Here is a 13,566-nt window from a genome sequence, read left to right on the forward strand (position 1 = left end):
TAATTAATTGTAATAAATGTAAAATAAATTATTTTTCGCAATGCTCTGTGGTTTCACACGGCAAAGCTGCGTACATACATTTTTATGTTTATTATTTAGTTAGCTGCGGAATAGTTTTAAATACATTTAATAACAACAGACGTACTTGAAAAAATGTTAATAATTAAGAGCAATATATCTAATCTTTATAAAACTATTTATTCAAATTGTTCATTAAATATCAAATGGCTGAGCAAAAGACAGCAGCGTACAATCCTACAGGGAGAGGACAAAAAGAAGGGCATTAGAAAACCACAACGCAAAATTAATAAGATGAAGACTTAAAAAGTGATTTTGTAGATACGTTGGCAGTAGTAACTTTTCGCCTTATCTGTAAAGGTTTAGTTTTATTCGGATATGTTGGCACTTACAGTACACTTATGTTTTAAATAAATTGTAATGGAAGCTGTTTTTATGTGTATTCTTTTCAGTCCTCTGCGTAACTGCTGCTGTACTTTACATATGTATAAATAATATTGACTATTTTTTCTTTTACTCTGTACGCATAAATATTTGCGTTTGTGCTTATAATTTATAAATTAGACTGTGGCTATTACAGTATGTTGTTACGTAATATAAATATGAAATTTGTAGGCACTTAATTAGGTTATTCGTAATGGTGAAAGGAATAATCTTCGATTTGAAAATATCGTATATGCTTGGCTTTATGACTTCCCTGCCGCATTACGCGCACAGTAATTTTTGCAGATTAGAAGTCTGCATTTTCAAAATATATTCTCAATATAGACAATAAAAGGCGAGCACTTAAAAGTTCTTCTTCATGGACATTTCGTGGGCCTTGCGCAAACGTTGCCTTAATTCGCTTGGAAAACGTTCGTAGCATTTCTTGCAAACGGGCTTCTCATCGTATTCGTAAAATTTTGATTTCTGCGTCATTTTCATATCACAAACGGAGCAAGCGAAATGATGCACACACCAAGCTTTATTGAGTGCAGTGAATACTATAATTAAGCCAAATCAAAAATATTAGTATATTGTGCATGTCAGCCAAAATTGTATAAAATTACCATCGCCTGCTATGACTTGATTGCAAACGAAGCATAAATTGCCGAACAATTGGTGGTAATGTGTCTCACAATAGGCCAAACCGCGCTTTTCGTAATGCCGATGGCCCAAGAATGGTTTTTCGCATTTGGCGCACACAAAATGCTACAAAAAAACGCACAATAAGAAAGCAACGATATATGAACGTTTGTTAAAAAATACGTGAAAGTAAGTGTGAAAATAAAATAAAATTAAAAATTCACCTCCACATGCCAATGCTTGCCTAAAGCGGTGACAACTCGTTCCTCGATCGGACGTCGGCATGCACCACAAATCGGTATGCCCATCTTGTCGTGGCAGCGTAAGCAATATAATTCGTTCTATAGATATTAGCAAAAAATGGAAATACTAGCAGATGTATATGCGTGTGCAATAGTGTAGCCTCAGGTCCTTACCATATCGTTGGCCGTTAAGCCCGGTCGGCTCTTGACTTCACGTGCTGTCGAGTCCAGCTCCACACCACAGGCAGTGCAGTTAAAATGATAGCCGTGATAGACTTCGCCACGAAAACGCAAGGGCGCGTCGTCTATTACGCCGCTGCAATTATGCAGAAATTCGTAAATTTTTAAAATACTTCAAACACAAAAGAAAGCCTTTACTATCTTCAGCAATTGCATTCAACTTACTGACACTTATGGCACATATAACGACCCGTAATCTCGGCCTTCACTTTGGCATTGCACTCATGGCATAAGGCACGATTCTGATTGCGTATAAAGCCGGTATCGGCCAACTCTTTGGCACACATTTGGCAGCGGAAGCACTGTGGATGCCAGCTAGCGCCCATTGCTTTGATAACACGTCCAATTACGAACTCGCCACACTTATTGCAACACGGTGCGAAAAGCACATGGAAATCACGCTCACAGTATTTACGTCCTTCGAATTCGTAGAAGATGCCATCTTCAAAAGGTCGGAAGCATTGCGCACAACTGTAAAAAACAGGAAATGTTTAAATAATAAAAGTGTATAATTTTATTTTGTGGTTTACAACTTACACAAAGCACTGGGTATGCCAGAGTTCACCGTTCGAGTTGACGATCTTCTCGTTGGGCTCGAATCCGTCCGCACAGCGGGCACAATGCATAGCAGCTAGCGACATGTCAGCTGCTTGTACTCTAAAAAGAAAAGAAATGTATATATTTGTTGTTATCCTTTCACAGGAAATTCGAGTCAATTATTGAATTATTATACTTTATGAGTTACATTTTTATTTTTGAAGGCATATTTAATGTTTGAAATTCTTAAATGTTCACTTTCAACGTTTAGTTTACACTAAACTGATAAGTAACTTCGCCGACACCGACAAGTCTTGAAAACTCTTTTTTATCGTTTGTTTCTTTATTTTCCACATGCTAAGTGATTCATTTGTATTCCCTTCGCATACGAAATACTTATGGTATTCACAAGTGACCGACCTTCAACTTTGTGTAAAAATATTTTTTGATAAGCTTCTACATATGTAAATACATACATTTGTTTTATCTATAAAAAATATGCTGCGTCACTTCCTAAAAATAACTATATGTGCATACTTATGTATTTATGCCTCAACGATAATTTTTGGGTATGGACTTATGCATTGCTGGAGTTTATAAGCAATTGCTTAACTTAAGCTTAAGCAACTTAAGTTACCTTAGTGTTTGTAGAAGTACCTATACATATATGTACATACATATATAATGGTCCTTGACCGTAACTCATAGTGTCCGTAAGCGTAAGTTGTTGATTAACTTCGGACTACGGCGATAGCAAAATAAAAATAATATGCCTTACATCGAATGCAAAGTATAGTCTGTTTTTAGCCCCTTTATGCTTATGCTTTTTTTCATTTCTTCAAGTTCATCAAGGTAAGATGACTCCTCTGTCGGGTTGCGGATTTCATACCAAGAAGCTAAGCTTCACAATATACATACCTATATTTTGTTTAAAATGTGTAACCGCTATAATCGGATCTTCACTATGATATTAAAAAGCTGACTTCTATTTTGGACGACGACTACTTTTACCTGTTTTTTTTTTTTTAGTAGAGCTTTGATAAACAATGAAATATGTATATTATGCAAAGATTAATGTACAAATATGAGCAATTGCATCACTACCATGAACACCAACTAACCACCAGGTGATTTTAATAATTTATGAAAATATTTTGAATTTCGCTTGCGTTTCTAAACCGAAAGTTGTTCGCCCACAGAGCACATAGAAACTAAATCAGGGCAAACTGAAGGTGCGCTACTAAAATGGATAACGACCGTGTGCTGCACGGAATGGCGTGACCATCGAGAATATTGCAAATAGAAAATACAACTCGCTCAATGTGTCAAAGCTTTGCGGTAGACAGATGGTGGCAAGCGCGCTCCATATACAAATGAAGCCTTTATTACTCGCATTCACATAAGTATATATGTACATATGATTGTGAGCTCCAACATAATTTATTGCAATTCAGTGACATAAAAAGGGCAGCTGATATGTATGGGTACAATGTCATATAGTTATATGCATATTCATATGCATACAATCATACATAGTAAGTGTACTTTGTGTATCCATTTGTAAAGACACTGATGTGACTCCCCCCGTCAGAAAGAAGATTTCGGTCTCACCTACTTATGGTATACATATGAATGCATATTTGTACATACTGCGGTTATGCCTGTGGGGAGATTACTCACAAATTGGCAGAAGTTCAAAGAATTTAAAAACATAATTTTTCTCAGATTGACGATGTACATATGTATGTATGTTCATGTGTAATGTATTAGGGCTGGGAGGTCCATCCGGATATTCGAATCGGGGACCGTAACGGTTATGATCTTTATATTAAAAACTAAGATTAAATATGTAAAATTGTATTTATATTTCTCCGATTAAATTTAACCGTTAATTTATGATTTTTATTTCTCCGATTTTTCTTTAACCTTCATTTTCAGTTTTATTTATCATCGAATATAATTTTAAAAGTCATAAAAATGCAGACATAATTTTCTCGGTTAAAAATTATCGAAAAAATAAAAATCCAAAATTTTACGATTGTTATTGATTTAAGAAATAATGATATAAAAATATTGATATTTAATAGGTATTTTCGGTTTCTGATAAAAAAAATTCTAATATCAGGTTAGCAAAATGAACGGACATTAATTAACCGGGTATCCGGATTTTCGATACCAATTATTTGCGTAATAATGAAGTGTACTATAATTTATTTTGCAACACAGTAGAGAACAATTTTACTAATCTCTTCAAAACTTCTAGAATATCCGGATATAAACAGAATATACGGGTGTACGAATATCCGAACGGATATGCGAATATATGGATAGCCTAGTATATGTATATGTATGTATGTACACACATGTAGATGTATACATGCATCAAGAATAATATGCATGTAGGATTATATCATGTCATGTTTGGCTTTAATTAAATAACAATCAAACTCGCAGTGAAGGCGTTTGTAGTACATATAGCCTTCAGTTATGTGAATATAGTTTACTTAAATATACCGCTCTCACATCCCCTTTTACGTTCCTGCCGTTAGGACTAACTACTCATCTTTTGCGCCTATTTTTCGAGGCCTTGTGGAATTTAACAATATCTCAAAGAGCTTAGATATCGACTTTTCGTTTCCAAGAAGTCTTTTTAAATCAACTCTTGAAACCTATTTTCGTAATTGTACATATACTAGTCACCGTTAATACTTTTTAGCTCTAGTCTGTAAGATTGTAAATCTTAGACTGAATAAAGATGAATATGAATATGAATAAATAGGTTTTATACTTCCAGCCAAACATTTAGTGTTTGAAAGCAACGATTTTTTTTATACGATCAATGATCCAAGCACATGTAGCCAAATCCATTTGGTTTTATTTTTATGTTTGTAGGTATGTAGCAATTTGCGTACATATGTATGAATATCCATAGTAAAAAAATTAAGATACTTGGCTATAAATAGAATTTTGTGTTGGTGGATGACGTCATTGATGAGCAAATACATCTGGGGTGGGCAAGCGTTTTAATTAGAGATTGCGTTCACAAGCCTTTGCTGCTACTATGTCCATTGAAATTTGAAAATTATGTGTAAGTGTATTAAAAATAGTGCATTCTATGCTGCGGAATTTTCAATTATACACTACAATACAGTGCACCAGTACATACTACCAAGCTTTTTGACGTGGGCGTCATTCATAATAAGCAAATGAATGAAATCGATTGGAATGCAGACACCGAACTAAGTTGGTTTGATGTTTGTTGGTGCTCCAATTTACAAGGTTAAACCTGTTATGATCTGGTATTAAGACGTATGTTATAAATGGCTTACTGAACGGGCGGCATATTGGGCGTTTACTTAATTGCAATAATGCACGCTTGTTCCAAATGTATGCACTTGTTTTCTAAGCACTTGGCGCTACACAACTAACACACAGCACGTTTGTATTTCAACTACTTTCCATACGATTTCGGAATGACCGATTGCTAAATTGCTAGTGCTGACTGAATATTGGTAAGAGCCCACTCGCGATCTTCGCTTTTAACCCCAAATTAGGCAAATCAAGATTTTTATGTTTCCGCTGTCTTTCCCAATTCAAGAGGATGTCGACTGCTTCTCTGCCACTGTTGCTTGTAGAAATTCCGCACTTAACTTACTTTGGTTTTAACTTATTTACACAAGTTTCATTTACCTGTTGCACTTACTATCAATTCTTTAATTTTGCTGACCCAAATTGCAAAAAAACAGAGAGATATTTCCAAAAATTGAACAACACGAATGAAATCAAAGCAGATAATGAAAAAATTGTCAAATTGACAAGATGAGCTCAGGTGAAAATAATGCTGCCACCTGAGCTAAAGATTTAATTCAGCGCCACCTGTTGGAAAAATTCTAAAATAGCTGTTAAACAGGAATACTAGCCGGGTGGCTATGCTATTGGGGCATTAATAAAGTAAACAAAAACAGCTGATTATAATTATTACTGGATTAAATCAAATTGGCTTCAATCAACGTTATGAATCTTTTTCGCAGCGCAANTGTTTCCGCTGTCTTTCCCAATTCAAGAGGATGTCGACTGCTTCTCTGCCACTGTTGCTTGTAGAAATTCCGCACTTAACTTACTTTGGTTTTAACTTATTTACACAAGTTTCATTTACCTGTTGCACTTACTATCAATTCTTTAATTTTGCTGACCCAAATTGCAAAAAAACAGAGAGATATTTCCAAAAATTGAACAACACGAATGAAATCAAAGCAGACAATGAAAAAATTGTCAAATTGACAAGATGAGCTCACGTGAAAATAATGCTGCCACCTGAGCTATAGATTTAATTCCGCGCCACCTGTTGGAAAAATCAAAAAATAGCTGTTAAACAGGAATTCTGGCCGGGTGGCTATGCTACTGGGGCATTAATAAAGTAAACAAAAACAGCTGATTATTATTATTACTGGAATAAATCAAATTGGCTTCAATCAACGTTATGAATCTTTTTCGCAGCGCAACTCGTAAGTTTAACATTAACAATGGAGTAAAAATTAAGAAAAAATTGCATTGTTTTCCTAGTTACATTGCGCTCCGCCCAATTGCACAGAATGTTAGCCGCGCCACAAACTGCGCCCATAGAGGCAGCAATACGTGCAGCACTCACAGTCAGTTTACAACCAGTGCATTTGGAAGTTATCAACGAGTCATATATGCATAATGTACCCAAAGGCTCGGAAACCCATTTCAAAGTGCTGATAGTATCTGAAAAATTTGATGACTTATCATTGATAAAGGTATAATATAATTCATTAATTTATATTTTTATAATAATGTGACTTCATCTCTTTTAAAGCGTCACCGTTTAATAAATTCTATTGTGAAAGAAAAGTTAGCGGGCGATTTTGTGCATGCACTATCCATTGAGGCTAAAACCCCAAAGCAGTGGGATGGCAACTACACTGTAGAACCCAGCCCAAATTGTCGCGGCGGATTCGGTAAATAATTGCAAAATGATGTAAACTTACACTGTTTAAAATATCTATATTGTTAACGAAATATGCAATGTATACAATTTATGTAATAGAAGGGAACGTCTGTGATTAAAAAATTCCAACGCAATCCTTCATCACCGAAATCACCACACCGCTTTATTATAATTTTCAAATCTTTCAATCAATCATCCAAGGCATTCAAGGTCTGCACTTGCGTTCGTGCCGATAATATAACATCATTAATACCAACTCCATCATATGCTGCACCACATAATGTCAGCGGTAGTTTATATTGATTTATGTATCGCCTTATGTCGGCTACACGTTGCTTATGTCCCACCGTATATTGTGGTATGCACTTTTTTAAAACGTGTACCCGTGACAATCGTGGTTCATCTTTTATCCCCATAACCAGTTCCAGATGCTGCAAAGCTGTGTCCAGAAGCTTTTTTGGTGTGGGCTCCTTACCAAAATTCTCCTCAAACCAACGTCCTCCCATCATTACTGTAAGTACCGTATTGCCCTCCATGTCAAAGCAACAACTGTCAAAGATAACACCCAATATAGGCAGTCTTTCAATGGGCGGCACTAAGAAACCAAATGCTTTCATCTTAAACAGTTCCTCCGTATTATATTGTAAGTTAACTACAGCAACATCAACGTAGGGTATAGACATCAACAATGCTGCCAATGACGGATGTTGATTTTTCACACAGGAAGCTAACTTGTAAGAAGGTAAGGATGAAATTACATGTTTCAGGTCAATGTCACGCCCTTTAACATTCATTTTAACACCATTACGTGAAAATGTGATCTCTCGACACTCAGCTGAGAGCTGAATATTAACGTTCTTTCCTCGCAAATGATTACTCAGTGTGCGTGGCAACGTTTCCAACCCATCAGGTACCCGGTACATACTCCACTTTTCTTCACGCGCCTTTTCGTACAGCCTGGGCATTGCTTCCGCAAAGATACCTTCGATAGCCGTGTTTTGTTTCTTACCAAAGAGTTTTTCGAATAGCATACCCTTAATAATGCCACCCCATTTTTGTTCCTTCTCAAATAGGTCGTTCATCAGAAAACGCACGCTTATCTCTTTTGCGTCACCAGCACAGATGCCACATATCAATGGGCTGATTGCGTAGTTGGCTAATTCAGCGCCAAAGCGGCGTTCAACGAAGTCATATATAGATTCGTCTGCGAACTTCAACTTTTTTCTACCTGCCCGTAAATCTTGCGTGATCTGACTTATCAGCGGTTTTGAGAACGGTGGTAATGTCTTGAAAACTCCGCTCAGACTATTGGGTAGCATACATAATTGTCCTTTAGCGTATATCATGCGATTCTTTGCAGCAGGCTGCCAAGCCAACACTGGGTCAACCGGCAACTGTAGTTCTTCTATTAATTTGAGGGTATTTGCGCCAGGTATACCCTTTGGTCGTATTGTGCGTGGGCCCACTTCGAACAAGAAACCCTTATCCCTATGTCTTTCTGTGCGTATCCAACCGCCGACCCTATTGGAGGACTCGTATATAGTTGCAGGATATCCAAATCGCTGAAGCAAATAGTAAGCAGCCGATAGACCACTCATACCAGCACCTAACACAGTGGTCATTTTGTTAATAGAAAACTATTCTAAATTACGAAACCCAGCAGACTAGTTGAACTGCAATAGAAAAATTAGCTACGTTTCCTGTGAAAAAAAGCAAAACTTCACAGTAAAAACGACAATCAGCACCTTTGTTTGGTTTATGATTTGTTTTGCTTTAATTTGTTGATAAGCGGCCCAGCTGATTTGTGGGCATTGGTGGTGGGAAGTTGGTTAATCAAAACCACAGCGGCGGGAAGCTTTAAAAGTACAACGAATTATTAGGTGCAATCCCGTATTCCTCGGACTCGGACTAGTAAAACTGTCAAAAAATAAAAATTCGCTCAGAGCGAGAGAGTAACAGTGAAAAGTACGGGATCGCTTTCTAGTGAAAAATGGTAACTTCTGTCAACTTCAACATAACCTCCAAATTTTGGTTGTAAATTTTTGTTTATTTTGTATGTAAACACACTTAGCTCACACATGTAAATAACCAAAAATACTTTCAAATTATTAGAATCCACTTAAACAAGTAATTAAATACTTTTCAACATGAATTAGCAGAGTGCACTTTTCTTTTGTTTACAATTTGGTTGCCAAACACACTACAGCTGATCGTTTGACACATTTACCAGCAAAAAATTCTCGGACTAAAACTGGTAACTTCTGACAGAGAGAGAACCGTATTTACTCTCTTTTTTGTCCTCTCAATAGTCAGAGAACTGAGTACAGGATCGATTTCTAGTAAATTCTGACTGATTCTGACTAGTCCGGACTCGTACGGGATCGCAACTATTTTATGTGATAAAATCTTGAAGCTAAAGAACGTAAACAGATTTACGTTCTTTATCAAAATCAGCGGTGTGACAAAAAATTAAACGAACCTTGCAGTTGGGATTCGGTTCATTAGTTTGGCACTGTAACCGTCTAAGCGATTTCGGCCGCGTTTAATAAGCATACAATTCTCTCCTCTTCTATGAAATCTGATGCTAATTGGAAATGTTTAATGAAGCCAATTCCTTCTCCGCTCGGCCATTTCATCGCAGACCATGCAGATGCTGAAAAAGCTAGGACCTTCGTGACTCCACCGTATTGAATCCTGATTACCCCCGAGAATTGGAAAATATTATTTATAGTATTATTCCACTTCTTAAGCCAGGGAAGAAGGCGGAAGCAGGATACTCATATAGGCCCATCTCCTTCCTATCCACAGTGGACATTGAAAGCACCACTCCTCTACAACCTGACGAAGCATCTGGAACAAGCTTTAAAAACCAACATAACACAGATAAGCGAGGGTCTGAGCCAACGTCGACCTGGTAATAAGACGATCCTAGTCGTAGTTGAACTGTCAAAAGAATTCAACACACTGAACCACTGTGAACTCTTCGCCAATGCGTTCCCCTTGACAGTCGGTTCTAAGTAACCGGAACGACCCAGATTCATATCTAGCCAAGGACTGTCACTTCAGCATCTCTTCCCAAAAACTCTGCGGATTTCGTATGCGTTACAACAACAACAACTCTTTGCCAAGATGTTTTAGATTTGTCCCTTCCAGTTTGGACGAAGCGATGGATAACGACATATTTGTGTAGATGCCAATCATAGGACAAATTACGAAACGCCAAGTCCAAAACGCCTATAATTAAAAAGGCGTCCCTCAAGGCATCGTACTTTCACCATTACGGTTTAAGCACTACAAAGCAAAACTCCCTCCACCTCTGGCTGGAGTTAACTTGGAGAGCTACACCGATAATTACACGGGCCCAAACATCGACAGCCTTTGCAAAAAAATCACTGACCACCTTCATTATCAGGCTTGTACTGAACGTCCACATCGATGGCGCCAAGATACTGATGGCCAATCAGTCCAAAATCCTGGTAGTCACGATCAATAGCCATTTCTTATTATCTATCCTGCCACCAGTAACAAACTGCGAGCCAGGAACAAAGTTATGAAGTCAAAAGCAGGAAGTACAAGGGGAGTCGACAAATAGACGCTGCTCAAAGCATATGCATAAAGTGATCTGCCGGTCAGTGGCTAACTCAGCAGCGCCAGTGTAATAGGCAGGAACGAGCGATACGCTGTGGAGCCACTTACAAACCTGCCGGAATGACAGAACGTACATGGCTACAGGCTGCAATCTCATGTCATCCGTGCCTCACCACCACGAGAGAAAGCCAGCTTCTAGCTCCGAAAGAGCACAACACCATGCAATGCCTAGTAGGATGTCACGCGCACAAGGCTTTGTTTCGCAAGGATCTGTCCTCTCGACATGTGAGACAGCTACTGTGCGACTGGACGAATCGAAGTACAGAGCGGCAATATGCCGAGAAAGATCACCTGAATCCTATCCCAACTTAGTTCATTGTGGTGCCAAAGGCTCGACCGCTACCTTTCTCGGCACAACTCAGAAGTGGAAAACCCAAGCATATCTTCGCATGCACCTCCAACCCGAAAACCCTGGCATCAGAATCACCATGAACTGTGCCTATCGATATCGCCCGCTTTCTCGTCCTGTGGCTAGCACAGCCTGAGGATGAAGATAACTCATGACAAGATCCCGGAAGGTTTGAGCAATCAGTGGCGGATTTACAGATACGCCCTAGTTGGTCTGGCCTTGAAAAGAAAACATGACAAAGTCCCTTCTGACAATGCACAAAGCGTATTCACGTATAGGGACACAAGTGATTCTTGGCAGTTAGTAAAGGACTTATTTTGGATCCAGCATGAAGAAGCGAAGAATAACTCTTTCCAACAGGTGCCACCTTGGACTCGGGAGGCAATTTCAACACAAATCTCTCATCATGTTCGTCGTTTTGTCTGGCAAACAAAAGGGGTTGGTGTGGAACAAAGATGAGAATGCTTTAGGGGCAATGTCTATGGCCATGCTCGTGATTGACGAGTAATGGGGCATATAAAAATGCAACGATACTGGCTTGGAGGCCTTGGACCCTGCACCAATGGATGGAAAGCGAAGCGCACTTACACAGTTCAATGACAAAGTACAGAAGTATTTTTGGTCTCGGGCAAAATAAGAAGAAAAAAGGTAGATATATAGGCTGCTAATTAAAAAGGGCTGTGCACCGCGGTCCTCACAACATCACATTTAGTCCTACAATCCGCAGACATTCTGAAAGAACTTTCGGAGGCAGTGTACATTCCCATGGCCATACATAACTTTGTACGGGGGCCATAAACGTCTGCCTCGATACCCTCTGTGGTTTTTAAGCCATGTGTGTACTTCTGAATAGTGATTGCCTGTACATGTTCCTTCAAAATAGAGTTGTTTCATTCTTCTATGCTGCACAGCTAGCTGGGACTCTAGCATGCCCATGTTCCTGGACCTCTACCGAAGCCATATCTTGCGAAGTTCAGGATAGTACGCTTGGCTGCCTTCTCTATGGTAATATGTAGTGGCTCGATGTCGAGAATCACCGCCAGTTCTGCCTTGAGGCATGTACTCATCGCTGCCATGATCTACACAGATGCCATACGTTGGAGTTTTGTAAGGGACTGTCTAGCCGTGATTAAACTAGTTCTCATATGTAATTAATGGCCATACTATCAGAGTGTACATTTATCTCAGGAACTTTGGGCTGCACCCCCAAGAGTTGGCTGCTAGCAGTAGTAGTTAATGACCTCGTAGCCTTGGAAAGTGTCGCATCAGGTTGAGAATTATAGAATACAAGATCATACCGAGATACTAAACCTCCGTGAAAACACTGACTGCCACACTATCATAATTACGATGGTCGGCTTAAATGGGACTAACAAAAAAAAAAGAAAAGGTCTTGTTCTAATAGCGGTCCCGCTCGGCAGGCAAGGGCAAACCTCCGAGTGTGTTTCTGCCATTCTCATAAAACTACAATCTGCGTTCGGAGTCAGCGTAATCTTCTTTGGCCCTGATAACGGACTCGTGGTCTGCACACTATACCAGCTAGCACTCGGCACTAGCTAGCTCTTTCTCAACGTATATCCCATTTAGGGATGAGTGGATGGAGGGCGGTGGTTGGAGGGAGGTACTGGTGAACTTTTACACGGATGGGTCGAAGCTTGACGGGGAGAATGGTGGAGTGTTCTTTTCCAGGGAGCTCTCCATCAACCTTAAATTTAGGCCTCTAGCTCACTGCAGCGTGTTTCAGGCGTAGGTTGCCGCCGTAGGTGAGGCAGCAGTCGATTGACGGCTGTTGCGCGCGATGATTTTAAGGGAGGGTAACATCTACTCAGACAACCAGGCGGCACTAACAGTACCTTAAATCGGAATGCCTTAAATCGCTTTCGCTAGCGTTAGAATATTACTTGGTTAGATTTATTTGGTTGCCAGGCTACAGTGATGTCGCAGGAAACTGCCAGAAGCGGCACCCTTGAGTATTTATCGCCAAGAACAGCGATGGTGGGCATTCCTTTGACTACTTGTGGACTTCTCTTGGAAAGATGGGCCTGGAGCCAACACAGCGAATGGAGGATAATGTGCTACGGCGAGGTTTTTCTGGCCGAGGGCAAACCGGCGGCGGTCTAGGGATCGCCTTAGGCTCGCGAAGCCGGATCTATCGATTCTAGTGCGTGTATTGGTAGTGAGATTAAATATCTTATCGGACGCCTTTTGTCGAAGCTGTATGGAGGACGACGAGGTGGAATCATCTCAGCATTTCCTCCTACATAGACTGCCCAGCTTTTACTAAATTGCGGCTTAGGCACTTGGGTTCTTCCTTTCTGACAAGTCCGGAGGAACTCTCCGAAATTAAGGTTTGCCGTCTGCGTAACTTCGTTCCCGGCACTCAGCGATTCTTGCTCTAACTTAGCAGTTACCCTTCGCAGTCGTATCACAAAGGACCAACTTTTATGGTGGGTAAGTGAGCCCCTTAACGGGGGCATCCATCTGAATCTAACCTAACG

At 39.5% G+C, this 13,566-nt stretch overlaps 3 protein-coding genes and 1 long non-coding RNA gene across 9 annotated transcripts in view; 2 read left to right on the plus strand and 2 right to left on the minus strand.

Annotated features, from left to right (window-relative positions):
- LOC108359570 (uncharacterized) overlaps window positions 1-3,492 on the plus strand; it is a 10,581-nt gene extending 7,089 nt beyond the window's left edge. Inside the window, exon 3 of the long non-coding RNA XR_001846947.1 lies at window positions 3,482-3,492. This is a non-coding gene — a long non-coding RNA (uncharacterized LOC108359570). The remainder of the gene's footprint in view (window positions 1-3,481) is intronic.
- Window positions 329-6,324, minus strand: stck (LIM zinc finger domain containing stck). 6 transcript variants are annotated; one of them, XM_017611485.1, is made up of 7 exons: window positions 6,272-6,324; window positions 2,103-2,222; window positions 1,731-2,036; window positions 1,500-1,641; window positions 1,308-1,424; window positions 1,068-1,209; window positions 329-1,001 (listed from the first exon to the last, which is right to left on the minus strand). In XM_017611485.1, exons 2-7 carry the CDS (start codon window positions 2,204-2,206, stop codon window positions 805-807), a joined length of 1,008 nt encoding a protein of 335 aa, XP_017466974.1. In that variant the 5' UTR covers window positions 2,207-2,222; window positions 6,272-6,324; the 3' UTR covers window positions 329-804. The 6 variants fall into 6 exon arrangements, with proteins under 6 accessions (XP_017466974.1, XP_017466973.1, XP_017466972.1 ...); XM_017611484.1 differs by having other exon boundaries at window positions 6,259-6,317; XM_017611483.1 differs by lacking the exon at window positions 6,272-6,324 and adding an exon at window positions 5,432-5,748.
- Window positions 6,325-6,505: 181 nt separating this feature from the next.
- LOC108359568 (bolA-like protein DDB_G0274169) lies at window positions 6,506-7,224 on the plus strand. Its single transcript, XM_017611488.1, has 3 exons — window positions 6,506-6,607; window positions 6,666-6,880; window positions 6,940-7,224. Exons 1-3 carry the CDS (start codon window positions 6,583-6,585, stop codon window positions 7,087-7,089), a joined length of 390 nt encoding a protein of 129 aa, XP_017466977.1. The 5' UTR covers window positions 6,506-6,582; the 3' UTR covers window positions 7,090-7,224.
- On the minus strand, window positions 7,146-8,856 carry Ppox (protoporphyrinogen oxidase). The gene has a single exon (XM_017611475.1). It carries the CDS (start codon window positions 8,691-8,693, stop codon window positions 7,260-7,262), a length of 1,434 nt encoding a protein of 477 aa, XP_017466964.1. The 5' UTR covers window positions 8,694-8,856; the 3' UTR covers window positions 7,146-7,259.
- Between the last annotated feature and the right edge of the window lie 4,710 nt (window positions 8,857-13,566).

The sequence above is a fragment of the Rhagoletis zephyria genome, unplaced genomic scaffold (assembly GCF_001687245.7).
Source record: "Rhagoletis zephyria isolate East Lansing unplaced genomic scaffold, Rhagoletis_zephyria_1.1 Rzeph_scaffold_00411, whole genome shotgun sequence".
In the NCBI taxonomy this organism is placed as follows: Eukaryota; Metazoa; Arthropoda; class Insecta; order Diptera; family Tephritidae; genus Rhagoletis; species Rhagoletis zephyria.

What these genes read in the sequence shown, in the direction of transcription:
- stck (XM_017611482.1), bottom strand. Translation starts at nt 2,330, where the DNA reads ATGCCTTCAAAAATAAAAAT. An exon ending in ATGCCTTCAAAAATAAAAAT is followed by an intron (nt 2,223 to 2,310) that starts GTAACTCATAAA and finishes TTTTCTTTTTAG; the next exon opens with AGTACAAGCAGCTGACATGT. An exon ending in TCAAGTCATAGCAGGCGATG is followed by an intron (nt 1,002 to 1,067) that starts GTAATTTTATAC and finishes GCTTAATTATAG; the next exon opens with TATTCACTGCACTCAATAAA.
- LOC108359568 (XM_017611488.1), top strand. Translation starts at nt 6,583, where the DNA reads ATGAATCTTTTTCGCAGCGCAACTC. An exon ending in TCTTTTTCGCAGCGCAACTC is followed by an intron (nt 6,608 to 6,665) that starts GTAAGTTTAACA and finishes TTGTTTTCCTAG; the next exon opens with TTACATTGCGCTCCGCCCAA. An exon ending in ATGACTTATCATTGATAAAG is followed by an intron (nt 6,881 to 6,939) that starts GTATAATATAAT and finishes TCTCTTTTAAAG; the next exon opens with CGTCACCGTTTAATAAATTC.
- Ppox (XM_017611475.1), bottom strand. Translation starts at nt 8,693, where the DNA reads ATGACCACTGTGTTAGGTGCTGGTATGAGTGGTCTATCGGCTGCTTAC.